Below are 13339 nucleotides of genomic sequence, written 5' to 3'. Positions count from 1 at the left end.
TCTCACTAGGACACTAGAAAATAAACAGAAGCATACTGATAGTAAGAGGTGTTGATCCCTGAGGTTGTCTACAGTTTTTTGTTTGGCAGTGTGCAATACTCCTGTAGGTGGCAGTATAACCTAGATATACAAAGTTAGGGCAGTATACAAAGTACAAAGGCAGTATAAGACCAGTATCAAGTCCATAGTGTGTCTGGGTGAAGCAAGGTTGGGTACTTTTTGCGATTTCCTCTGTCTCTTAATAGATGAGAAACACACACAGATTGTGTTTTTTTTTTTATTCAAAGACTGCTTTTAATAACTGAGCATCATAAAACAAACTGTACAAAACACAGCCAAACTGTGAAAAATAAAATAAATACAATCACATGAAAAGAACTTTGTAACAAGAGCAGTATCAAGTCCATAGTGTGTCTGAGTGAAGCGAGGTTGGGTACTTATTGCGAGCCTGGGAAGCCAACTTCTGTCTGAGTTCTCGTACTTCTGACAGGAGAACACGCTCTTTATTCTCCAAATCTCCCCTCCCTCGATCCAAAGAAACTACAAAAGCACAAAAAATAGACATAAAATATTGCAGAAAACCCTTGTCACTTCTAAAAAAAAAAAACAGTAACTGATGGCCCAACATCGTCATCTACTTGCCTCTCCCTTTCAGCCAATCAGAGGAAGCTTTGTACTTCTAGAGCAGCATTTAGCCAGACTCAATTCTGTTCTGGAGGTGGGATGGAAGGTTTCCATCCCACTGCCGAAACACAGTGCTATATACTGTAGCTGAGGCTACATACAGTTTATACAGCACTCACAGCCACTGCATCCCTTAGTGAAGGTAATAGTTTGTTTGGTTCAGCTTGGTCATAACAAACTATTTAAAGCGGAATTATACTCACCTAGAATCCAGCGATGCGCCCTCCCCAGAACTCCCCGCCGGCCGCTGTCATTGGCCAGGCGGAGATGAAGTCATTACTGCGCATGCTCGGGAGTTCCGTCAGATTCGGCATTCCTGAATTTGTGCAGTGAGCTGCGCTTGCTGTACAAGGGTGGACGGGCAAGTAAGACACTTTTGTGCAGAATAGACAAAGCTCATCTTTTCTGCATTAAAGCTCCTGCCTGTCCACCAATTTTTAAATCGTAGCCTAAAGTTCCGCTTTAACCTTCACTAAAAAGCTGGAGATAGGCTAATCAGAAAAAAAACAAAAAACGGCCATGGTCTTTATCAGGTTGCTGTCCACTACTTTTTGAAACATCTATGCTGAGTGACTGGATGCTTACATTTGAGTGTTATTCCTCGTATGCCAAGTCTACATTAGGGTCGGGGTTAAGGAAGCGGCCTGGCACTCGCTATGCAGAAAGCTGCTATGGAATTTCAAACAGTAATGGAACCTGAACTTCTAAACTTAAAGCAGAACTAAACACTCCTATCCTTTTCAGGCAAGGAAGCTGCCATCTAAAGGGCCATACACCAGGGCCAAATATTGGGTGGCATCGGCCAGTTCAATAGAAACTAGCCGACATTCAGCCCGCGAGTACAGCAGCGATCCGACAGAAGCTGGCCGTTCAGCAGGTTTCTGTTGAAGGGGCATGACCGAAAAAGGTCTGCAGATTGGCATCCGATCAGCGCTCTGAGCCAATGGATGAGAGTGATGACCGGTGTGTTCTGGCGGCCAGGGGGGTTCAGGCAGTCCCCCTGTCAGAACACTATATAAGCTCGCCATACTAACATCGCATATTAACTACAGCGGCTCCTCCCGAGCTCTTCAGTTTTTTTTTTCACTCAGCCCGCTGGGTTAAACCGGAGTTCCACCCAAAAGTGGAAGCTCCGCTTTAAGGACTCCTCACCCTCCTCAAAAATGTCTTTTTGACAGGTACCCTGCTTCCACTTCCACTTGAGCCGCCAATGCTATTTGAGCAGAAGTTCTCCTCTCCCCCTCCCTGCAATCTTCTGGGACACGTCACAAGTCAAAGAAGATTGCCCGGCCATTAAGGAGGCGCAGCTTGACTCACACATGCGCAGTGCGCAGCTGTGAAGCCACAAGTTGTCACAGCCGGATGCCCACACTAGTGATGCCGTCACCGGGGAGAGGCGAGGGAGAGAAGTGAGGGTTCTGGCGGCCACACCGATGGATCATGGGACAGGTGACTGTGTGTTTATTAAAAGTCAGTAGCTACACTTTTGTAGCTGCTGACTTTTACTAAAAAAAAAAAAACAACTGGAACTCCGCTTTATATGAGAAAAAAAAAAAAATATTATGTACTAAGCTTTAGTTTGATCTGCAACTTCCGTGGTGCTCCACATGCAAACTGCTATGGAACCAGCAATTTGATGGTTTGACAGTTTGGTTGAGAACATAGACAATGAGACAAAAGATTCCCGGCATGCTGGGAATGTAACTGTTAAATTCATGGGTTTAATTGCCCTTTAATAGAACAGGTTTGCCCCCCCCCCCCCCCCTTCCCCAACTGCACATACTCACCAGCTTTCCCTTTCGCTCCCCCACTGCTCCTTTTCAGCTGCCAGGAATCAAGAAAAGACCCAGCGTTTCAAATGACTCCATGTGACTGTGATGGGCCAATCACAAAGTTCCGGTACTGGTGGAGGAATAGAGTGGTGGGGGAGTAAATGTAAGGGGAGTATGTTCTGCATGTGAATAAGGTGGGGATTTAAGTGAACCTGTAGCACTACCTAAGCCAGATCTGCTGCAGACCTTGAACTATTTAGATTGCATATCTAAATTAGAACCGCCAACATTTGGAAATGGTAAAATTCAAAGACATCAATAATAGGTATCATAGGCACAGAAAGTCCATAGAGTAAAGAAACAAACAAAAAAAAAATTGTGCAGCATCCCCAGATTTAGAGGATAGGTCTATAAAAAATAGTTACAGAGATAACTAAAGTTTCTGTTGGTAACTTCTCCAAACAACCTTATACACCCTTCATAGTGCAAAGAACTTACAGTGGGTGGAGGAGTCAGAGGAAGACACATCATTTAAACACACATTTTCTGTCTTCTTCTGACCATCTGCCTCTTTCCGTAAAGAATTCCTTGTGGGCACTCCATGATTCAGAACTCGCTCTGTAGAAAATGGGAAAGAAGGTAAGGACAAGGTTCTCGGAGGAAAACAGAAGTCTAGCAGATGATACTTTGGTGTTTACCCTGGAAAACCACATTATTAGGGGCAGTAAATAGGTGTATGTATTGTTTGTACAGAAATACTGCCCAATCCACACTCAATAGAGCAATCTTCACCACGCTGTAAGAGTACTGTATCTCTCTGAGAAGCATTGAAAAGTCACACTGGTTATCAAGACTTGTTCCTGATGATTAGTCAAGAGTGTCTGTAGGATTTCAATTCATCTCTGTATGTGCTTGATGTGTAGTTTGGTCAGTTACCAACAAGAGATGCCAAAACTGCATGCACTTTGGCAATACTTTACTCTTTCCAAGGTAACCCATATGCATTTTGATGTTCCACAAATGACAAAAGTCTGCATTTACAGTTTTTATATGAAGACATTATTTAATATTTTAAAAACATGTTTTCATTTAAATTTTTTACATCTCATCGGCTCATCAACTCTCCCAAAGAAGAGAACATACAGCCAGAGCTACAATGCAATGGTTTAGATCAAATTATATTCATGTGTTAGAATGGCCCAGTCAATATGCAGACCTAAATCCAATTGAGAATCTGTGGCAAGACTTGAAAACTGCTGTTCACAGACGCTCTCCATCCAATCTTGAGCTATTTTGCATAGAAGAATGGGCAAAAATGTCACTCTCTAGATGTGCAAAGCTGGTAGAGACATCCCCAAAAATACTTGCGGCTGTAATTGCAGTGAAAGGCGGTTCTACAAAGTATAGACTCAGGGGGGCTGAATACAAATGTACCCCACACTTTTCACATATTTTTAAAAAAGCATGAAAGTCATTTATCATTTTCCTTCCACGTCACATTTATGTGCCACTTTGTGTTGGTCTATCACATAAAATCCCAATAAAATACATTTACGTTTTTGGTTGTAGCGTGACAAAGTGTGGAAAATTTCAAGGGGTATGAATACTTTTTCAAGGCACTGTATTCTAAATTGCATACAATTTATTTGAAATAAAATGGCTCTATAATATTAACCAATATTTGCCATATACACAAGTGGTTCTGGATATAAATGTTGCTGATGGGACCCTAAATTGATGCTTTGCATAGCTCCAACCACTGTCCTGAAATGTATATTCTTATGCAGGACTGATTGTGCAGTGCTTTACAAAATAGATTAAAACAATATGGCGACAAAACAATTCAATAAACGAGGGATAAAACGAGGAATAATGATTTTTTTTTGTTGGGATATGTGATGGAATGAGACATGTTAAAGCAAAGTTCTAACCAAAAGTGGAACTTCCGCTCATTGTACTCCTCCCCCCTCCGGTGCCACAATTGGCACCTTTGGGGGGGGGGGGTTACAGGATACCTGTCTGTCTTTTACAGGCATCCTGTCCCCACTTCCGGGAGCCTCAGCCACGGATATTTGCATCACCGCTCGGGCTCCCTCCTCCTTCCCTGGCCACCGGGCCAGAAGGAGAGAGGAGCGGGGCCTCGCACATGTGCAGTAGGGTTCCTGGTGTGAAGCCGTAAGGCTACCTTGCCGGGTACCATTACCAGCAATCGAGGAGGCAGCACCTGACAGCTGATGGAAACATCAGCTGCGGTGCTGACATCGCTGGACTCCAGGACAGGTAAGTGTCCTATTATTAAAAGTCAGCAGCTGCAGTATCTGCAGTATCTGCAGCTGCTGGCGCTTAATTTTTGCAGCGGTGGGCAGACCTCCACTTTAATATCTGTTCCAGGAGAGCTTTATGCACCAATTCAGGTGTGGGGCTTTTTGAAAGCTTTAGTCCCTTTTCACCATAACCTGTAGTTACACTGTCTCAATAAAACACTATAGAAACACTGCAGAGTGTGTTCACCAATCATACAGTGAGCAGGATGACAGTGCCACTCCAGGAATGATCGATGAAGAGGCAGCAGTCGTTATGTGGTTGACTTCAACTATTTTGATACCAAACATACCTTTTAATAACTTTATGGTGTGATTAAATTTACAACATGCACCTCTAAAGTTGCTTTGAAGCTGTAGAAATGTGCTTGCAATTTCATTGAAAATGTACATGCTGATTACACGTGTAAAGGTCACAATGGTGTGCTTTTTGCATTAATGCTGTTCAAACAAACTTTCATACTAACCATAATATTCCTTGTCAGTCTGTAGTAAGATGTCCTCTGCCGCCACCTCCTGTACTGTTCCTGTGCGCAAAAATGTCCTCCTTTCAGCATCTTGTGTGGATTTTGCGAGTTGTTCTGTTTCTAGCTGCCCAAGTCTGTTAGACGCCTCAGCCCACTATTCACACAGGAGCAAACAAGCAAAACGCATCAAAGATTTATCCGGAAAAGTAAACAAAAAGGTATAGCAGCTTATTAAAGGAGAAAGCTCGTTTGACTGGACTTCTCTTATGGATCACAGGAGTGATTCGTTTTGCACTCCGGTGACCCGTCTTTAGCAGACAGCGGGCTGAAGTCCGGGCATCATCATGACCATAGAGTCAGGATCTGCCCAGATCCCTGCACTGCCACCCAGCTCAGCCTCCCAACGAGCCACGGAGAGCCTGAGCCGGCCGATCCCACCCCTCTACAGCCCACCGCTCCAGTGAGCAGAGCAGAGAGCTGTGCTCGCGGAGCGGTTGGAACCAAGTTATCGGCGATGTTCGATCGCTCGGTTCTTAGTGTTAGAGGTGTCGGGGGACAGATGCAGCATCGGACCAATGCTGCATCCACCTAGGGAAGTATGATACTAAAAAAAAAAAAAACACCCCATACATCTCTGTTAATTCAATAATGAAGAGCAGTGAGGAAAGCTCAGTAACCCACATCAGTCAAGAAACATTAATTTAAATATGTTCCTGTCTGGATAGTTCAGTTGAATTCAAGCTAATACAGGAGACCTTTATAAAAAGATAAGATGGCGGCCACTTGCCTTTTGGGTTTCCAGTTCTTTGACGACATCATGCAGCTGCTTCTCCTGTTCTTTAATACCTCCGGTCAGTTTCAACATTTCTTCATAATGTTTGCTGCGATTTAGGTCGTCCTGCTGTTGTTTGTGAAGAGCCTGAATTCTCCACTCAGTCCCTGAGCACAGATGATCGGCTTTTGCCAAACTCTCTTCCAGCAACTGAAGGGACATTGCAGGGCAGACATGTCTAAGATGGCAAATGTGCCAACAACATACATACACACACTATATGGACAACATTATGTGAACACCTCTTCAAATTATTGCGTTTAGGGGTTTCTAAGGAAGGGTAGTTATTGCTACGCTATACAAAGCCATTTAAGATATTAAAGTGGAGCTCCAGTCTCTTAAGTGAAAACTGAAAGTCAGAAGCTACAAAAATGTTAGCTGCTGACCTTTAATAAACAGCCACTCACCTGTGCCACGATCCAGTAGTGTGCTCACCCCAGCAGTTTTCTCCCTGTGTCCTCTCTCACTGGCATCTTTACTAAGGGCACCTGGTTGCCCACTGTGCGTGAGCGGCACTGTATGGTCCCACAGTCTTCTGTTACCTGTAATTTGTCCCAGAAGTCTTCAGGAGGGGAGGGGGGAGAGTGAAACTGTTAAAATCGGTTACCCGCTCCCCCCTTCCTCCCCAAAAGCTTCATTACACAAACAGGATTGGGGGAGGGAGTCTTAATGTGGAACTTCCCCTTTTGGGTGGAGCTCCGCTTTAAGACCTCCAAACTTGTGATAATAGTTTAGAGGAGAACCTTTCCTGTTCCTGTGCCCCATGCACAAAGCCAGCACCATGAAGACATGGATTGAGGTGTTTGAGTGGGCAACACAGCCCTTGTCTCAACCCTACAGAACACCTTTCAGATGAAATGAAATATGCAACAGGGCACTTACCTAACAGAGCATTTTTGCATCACACCACGTATTGTCTGGAAGGTTTATGTATACCCTTTGGGTACACTCAATATCTCATTACCCCGCCTAGCAGGGAAGCATGTCTCTGTGTATACTTGAATGGGATGACATGCAGTCAATCGACCTGTGTCATCATTCCTACCTTTCCTACTAGTTTATACAGCTAGCTTATAGCCCAAAAGTGGTTGTCTCCGTGCCCTCTCACATTTGCTAAATGGCAAAGCGCAGTCCTCACAAAGAGGAAAGCCAGTCAGGTAACTGGCTGATATTATTGTTGCGATCCCTGCAGAGCCTGGACCGGCTCTGTGACGTTAGCCTCTGTTATATTGCGCGGTGCCTTTGTTTTTTTAAATGATGCGGCGCAATGCCTTATGCAAGACCACCATTGAGTGGTCACGCGACCGCCCGAGGCTCTCCTCCTCTCCTCCTGGTGACGTCAGAGGGAACCTCAGCCCCTCCCTCATTAGTCCTTTGAGCGGGGCAGGAGAGCACCGGGACATCAGCTGACTGACAGCGGCAACTGCAAAATAAAGGTAATGAGCCACATTTAAAAAAAAAACAAAAGGCACTGAATGATTTAACCTGATATAACAGAGGGGATTCTAGTTAGTAGTGAAAGTGACTTTACAGCCACATTCATTCTGTTACTTATGCTTATTTTACTCCCACTTCTTGGTAAATTGGAGCGCTGTCAATGTAATCAGTGTATTTCACAGTTGCCCTGGTGGGAAGGCTAAAGTCACAAGTGCCTCCCAGGGAGATCATGTCTGTACAGGGTGGGATCTCACCAGATTTCAGAAGAAACTTTATTTTTTTTCTCACACGACTGTTTATGTGCTACAATGGCTTCAGCGGCCTGTCTGTTAATACAACACCGCTTATGTTGCCATAGCTATGGCAATGTATAAACAATAATAAACAGCACCAGATCTCATGCAGCACATGTGCGAAATCGGGCACTGACTTCTTTGGTGGGCTAGCAGTAAAAAATAAAAAAAGAAGAAATAGCTGGTCACTGATGACGTGTAATAGTCAAAGTGGTGGCAAGGGGTTGGAGGAAAAGAGGAGCGTTAGCATGTGGCAGTACTGAAACTAACCTGTTGGTCCTTCAGGTCAGCCTCAGTTTGCATTAGCCTCCAGAACATTTGTTCTTCCAGGTCAGCCTTCCTTCGGTTGGTGTCAAGTTCTCCTTTAACTTCCTGTCGCTCTTTTTCTTGCTCCTTAGCAAGTTGCTGTCGGAATGAATACAATGAGTGTATGGTCACTGTCCGTTCACATACAGAAACTTACAAAGGAAAATATACCTGCGGCTTCTCCAAACCTACCAAACTGACCCATCACCTCTTAAGCTTTTGACTACAATCAGTTTAATAGAGGTGGAAAAGTCACTGGGGTTATTTGAACACAAAAGGGGCTTTCCAGCACCAATAAAAATTGATTTCATCTATTGATGTTTGTGTGGGGTTATACCCAGGGGTCCTGCAACCTTCCTTGAGCCTCTGCATTAGTGCTCATATTAATTCATTGGCAGATCTACATGCTTATTAAATGTGCAAACTCAATGCGTAATGATGATATGCCATGTGGCACTCATACCAACCAACGCTGACTGAAGTGGGATCAATGAAAGTTGAATTCTGATTGGCTGGTATGGAGAACTGCAGTCTGCTCTTATCTAAAAGAGAAACAGTTTACATAGAAAAAAGGACCAGGATTTTTTACCTAAATATTTACTAAGAGCAAGTGCTTCACTGAGTAAGGCCGGTCATACAGGGCTCGAATCTCAGCCGGGTCAGCAGGAACTGCCCGAGATTCGAACCGTTAATGGGCAGGCTGAATGTACCGAGCTGATCGATTAATCAACTTGGGTCCAAGGAGCATGCCGGACTCTCTTGTGATTATCCCTAGCAGCTGCTATATCCACTAGCGATCATCACTGTCTTCTCCTAGCGGGACAGGATCCCCTGCCGTAAAAAAAATAAAAAAAAAATAAAGACAATGGCCCGGCAGGAGGAATTCCCGCATCAACACTGTCTGTGTTGATAGGGGGAATAGAACAAAAATTCTTTCCTACAACCTGTGGTTGCAGGAAAGAAATTTGCTCTGTGTATGGACGGCCTAATAACAATCACATATTTGTAAAGTTGTCAGGCCTACACAACTGCCATTTATGCAACTTTGGAGTGCATCCCTTTCTGTAACACCAATGGACATAATTGCCAGCACACCATGGATCTCCAAATATCATCCAAAGGTTTTACTCAAACGTGATCACATCAAAAGAGTGCAACATTTCGAGGCCACGCAAGATCGATGAGGTCCGAAACGTGGCTCTAAAACTTTGCACTCTTTTCGCTGTGATATGATCACTTTTACATAAAATCTTTGGATGTTATTTGAATATCCATGGTAGCTGGCAGTTATGTATATTAACCTGTGACGTTTCCAGCTGGCTGCTGCTACAGCCCCCGCTATCCTTAAAAGGAGCTTTAAAGTCCCAAGGTTTTTCACCTTAATGCATTCAATGCATTAAGGTGAAAAACCTTCTTTGCTGCAGCTCCCCCCCAGACCCCCTTTTTCCTTACCTGAGCACATCCATTCCAGCGATGTGCATGAGGAGTGCAGCGGCTCCAACCACTGTCTCTCTCTCCTCCTTGGATAGATTGACAGTGGCTCCGGCTGCTGTCAATCAAACCCAGTGACATGGGAGCAGGGCTGTGTACCACTGTCTGTCAATGCAGCAGCGGGACTCGGGAGCATGCCCGCACGGGTGCCCTCCATGGGAAGCGGCGCTTGGGGCACCCCATAAGAGGAGGATCAGGGCTGCTTTGTGCAAAACCCTTGCACAGAGTGGGTAAGACCCCTTTCACACTGTGCCGCCACCGGCGTCAGCGGTAAAGCGGTGCTATTCGGGGCGGTTTTAAGCCCACGCTAGCGGCCGCAAAGGGGTTAAATCCGCCGGAGCGGCTTTTTCCCGACGGTATTGCAGCGCTGCCCCATTGATTTCCATGGGGAGCAGCGGTGGAGGAGCAGTGAGTTCACTGCTTCAAAGAAGCTGCTGGCAGGACTTTTTCTGACGCCCTGCCAGCGCACCGCTCCAGTGTGAAAGCCCGAGGGCTTTCACACTGGAGTGAATGGAGCAGCTGTTTTAGGGCGGTTTGCAGGCGCTATTTTTAACGATATAGCGCCTGCAAAACGCTCCAGTGTAAAAGGGGTCTAAGTATAAACATGTTTGTTATTTTAACTTTTAAAACCCCTTTAAGCCTATTTCAGGAATGTGTGCAATGGAGATGGTCCTTGCTGTAACATGGCTTCTATTCCTGGTAAAAAGAGCTATACAAATAAAACCCGGCACTTTTCTGTTATAGAAGAGAAGAAGTCAACTGTTTGGGAGAAAAAACTGCTCCCAATCATTTGAAGCATGTCCTGCTCTGATGACCTTTTTTTTTACATATTTACCAATGAATGTTTAATTTTCTGCAAAGCAGTCTTTAAAAACGTATGTAAGGCTAAACAGTATTGAAGCAGATCAATTCACTTAGTGTGGCACAATATTCATTTAAATTTACAATCATTACTTGCATTTGCACTTTATGGATTGGAATCATGTTTGAGTATTAATTTTGCAGTACTTATTCAGAGTTATTCATACAGCGCTGCACAATATTTATATATTTGTTTAGTTTAACATAACATATGGGAGTGTGACTGGTAGCTGGAAGGCATTATTATAGTTCCTTGCATCATCAGGATGCTACTTTAAAGCTTTCAGCCTAATATATTATTGGTAGCTTGCAGAATCTTTTATTTATTAAGGGGACAGTTGTCACCAGAACAGGTTTTCCCGATTGGAAGATATCTCCTCACCTCATCTTCCTGAGACAACTTGGGATTTCCTCTCACTTTGGAACAATGGTCACCAATACCAATATAGAAAATACATCTCCACAGTGGGGGTCACAGACTGCAATAAAAACCTGACAAGGGATCCAACACTTGCCTACTCTTAGCTTTACATACACTTTCATATATGACAAAAGATGTCACAGGTATCTGTACCTGTACAGTAAGTTTCATCTGCAGGTTACATTTTAAAACAGGCTCAGTAAAATGGAGCAGGTAAAAAGAGGGGTGGCAGCACTCCATATTAACTTTTATGGTTAGCATTTTTATTACCCCAAAGTTCATATTTCCTTCAGAGTACCTGTGTAGTTCTCTTTATACACAATAACAGAGCATCCAGAGACACCTAGGATTAAAACATACTTGGTCATAGAAACGTCTCTGGGCCTCCAGTTCCATCCGTTTGAGCTCCACATCTTGCATGACCGCCGCAGTTTCTCTTTCTCGCATGCACATCTTGCGTTCAATCTCATCATCCAGGCGCTTGAGCTCCATCTTGCGCTGATCCTGCTGGTGTCTCAAGAAGCGCCTTCGTGCACCATCCAGAACCTGGAGCTCCTTTAATTTGAGCTCTCGTTTGACAGTCGCCAACCTAGGAAAATGGTAGTCATTTAATAATGTGACGGGGTTACATTCAGAAAACGAAGGGGATATCGGCACCTAAAGCAATGCAGCCGTCTATACAAAATGAATGACAGATACTCTAAATAAATTTAAAAGATATATTTTCATGAATGACTAATCTATAAAGTGTTCATAACCCTTTGACATCTAAGGACCCTTTCACACTGGGGCGGTGGGTGTGTCGGCGATAAAGCTCCGCTATTTTTAGCAGCGATTTACCATGAATATCGTAGCGCTATTCGGCCGCTAGCGGGGCGCTTATATCCCCCCGCTAGCGGCCAAGGGTTAAAAACCAGCCGCGAAAGGGTTAAAACCACCGCAAAGCGCTGTTGCAGCAGTGCTATGCCGGCGGTATAGGCGCGCTGCCCCAATGATTTCAATGGGCAGGAGCGCTCCTTCACCGCTCCAAAGATGCTGCTAGCAGGACTTTTTTTAGTGTCCTGCCAGCGCACCGCTCCAGTGTGAAAGGGGAGAGACAGGAGCGGCTCTTTCAGGGAGCTTTGCAGACGCTATTTTTAGAGCTTGCAAAGCGCCCCAGTGTGAAAGGGGGTATAGGGTAAAACAAATGTAAATGCCTAAGCACAATTTTGAAACTTTGACATATGTTAGTAAAACTGCACAGTGTCACAACTACTTTGTGTACACAGGTTGATTATACCTTTTTTTTTTTTTTTTTCTTTTTAGGATAAATTGAGCTTTCTTTTGGTAGTAAATGGTAGCAGATAGCTCCTGATTTTTTTTTTTTTTTTTTTTATCAAGGGAAAACGGGCCCAAAATAGTAACAAAATAAACAAAACATTTTTGGTAAATTTAGCTGTATTTTTCTTGCCATTATCCTTATTTACCACCAAACAACAACCCAAAATAAATTCTACTGCTCCTGATGATTGCAGCGATGCCACATATGCGTATGTTAGTTGTTGCTTGTACCTGTAGTACAGACTTTTGTGGGTTTTTTTTTTTTTTTTATCCTGCCTAAAACACACTGACACTACTACAAAAAAATTTTTAAATTCTACCCAAAATATGATGACCGTGACCTTTGACGCCGACCTTGACCTCAACATTAACTTTAGCAACTTAACGATCTTATATTTTTTATTTTTTCTTAGATTTTTTTTTTTCTTTTACACACTTTGGTTTGTTAACATTTTCATCTCCTGCAAGAAGTGGAAGATACAATGTATAGTTCTCTTCATTCAGAAGAGGAAGTAAACACAGGGGTAGACTCACAATGCCTGATCACTGTGATAGCCAATCAGAGGCGATCATAGTGATCAGGTGACCAAGAACAAACATCCCGTGTCCTGATCGTTAGTATGAGAGCCCAGTCTCTGTGCTTGAAGCACATAAGGAAGATACGCGTATATACGACCCCAAGGAAAAAAGCCCTCTTCTGTGAGGCCGCATATGTGTGCGGTCAGCGGGAAAAAGTTCAAAGAGAAGTGCTGGTTTTGAAAAAAAAAAAATAATGCTCACCTAGGTGGATGCAGCATCTGTCCTTCACCAGCTCTGCAGTGAAAACTGATCAAAGACTGCTGATTGGTTGGGGCCTCTCATCACCCAGGCTGGTTAGTTTGTATGGGAGCAGTGGTCCGAATTCCCAATGTCCTGCCAGATACAGTACGTTGCTTGTTGGTTGTATCATCCCAGTACTATTTTCTTTACAGCCGGCGGACGCTTGTAAAAGCGATCGGAGCGGCTAACAAGCACCTCGATTGGTGTTACAAGCAGCAGGAGGGGACGTTACACCACCCCCCCCTGGACACCCACACAAAACCGGGATTGGCTTTGATCGGGTCTCCATAGTGGTAACCTGGAAGCGATGGAACT

The 13339-nt window shown here is 44.1% G+C and overlaps 1 protein-coding gene across 1 annotated transcript in view; it reads right to left on the bottom strand.

Annotated features, from left to right (window-relative positions):
* Window positions 1–263: 263 nt before the first annotated feature.
* The window catches only part of TBC1D31 (TBC1 domain family member 31), a 68410-nt gene continuing 55334 nt past the window's right edge, over window positions 264–13339 (bottom strand). The window contains exons 16-21 of the mRNA XM_073632209.1: window positions 11246–11474; window positions 8077–8211; window positions 6032–6226; window positions 5245–5398; window positions 2955–3074; window positions 264–540 (exon numbers count right to left, since the gene is read on the bottom strand). Coding sequence (XP_073488310.1) covers window positions 398–540; window positions 2955–3074; window positions 5245–5398; window positions 6032–6226; window positions 8077–8211; window positions 11246–11474 — 976 coding nt within the window. The 3' untranslated portion in view covers window positions 264–397. The remainder of the gene's footprint in view (window positions 541–2954; window positions 3075–5244; window positions 5399–6031; window positions 6227–8076; window positions 8212–11245; window positions 11475–13339) is intronic.

This window comes from Aquarana catesbeiana, linkage group LG05 (genome assembly GCF_042186555.1).
Source record: "Aquarana catesbeiana isolate 2022-GZ linkage group LG05, ASM4218655v1, whole genome shotgun sequence".
Classification (NCBI taxonomy): Eukaryota; Metazoa; Chordata; class Amphibia; order Anura; family Ranidae; genus Aquarana; species Aquarana catesbeiana.
Note: the sequence above shows the minus strand (reverse complement) of the source record. Positions and strands in the feature narration are given on the sequence as shown.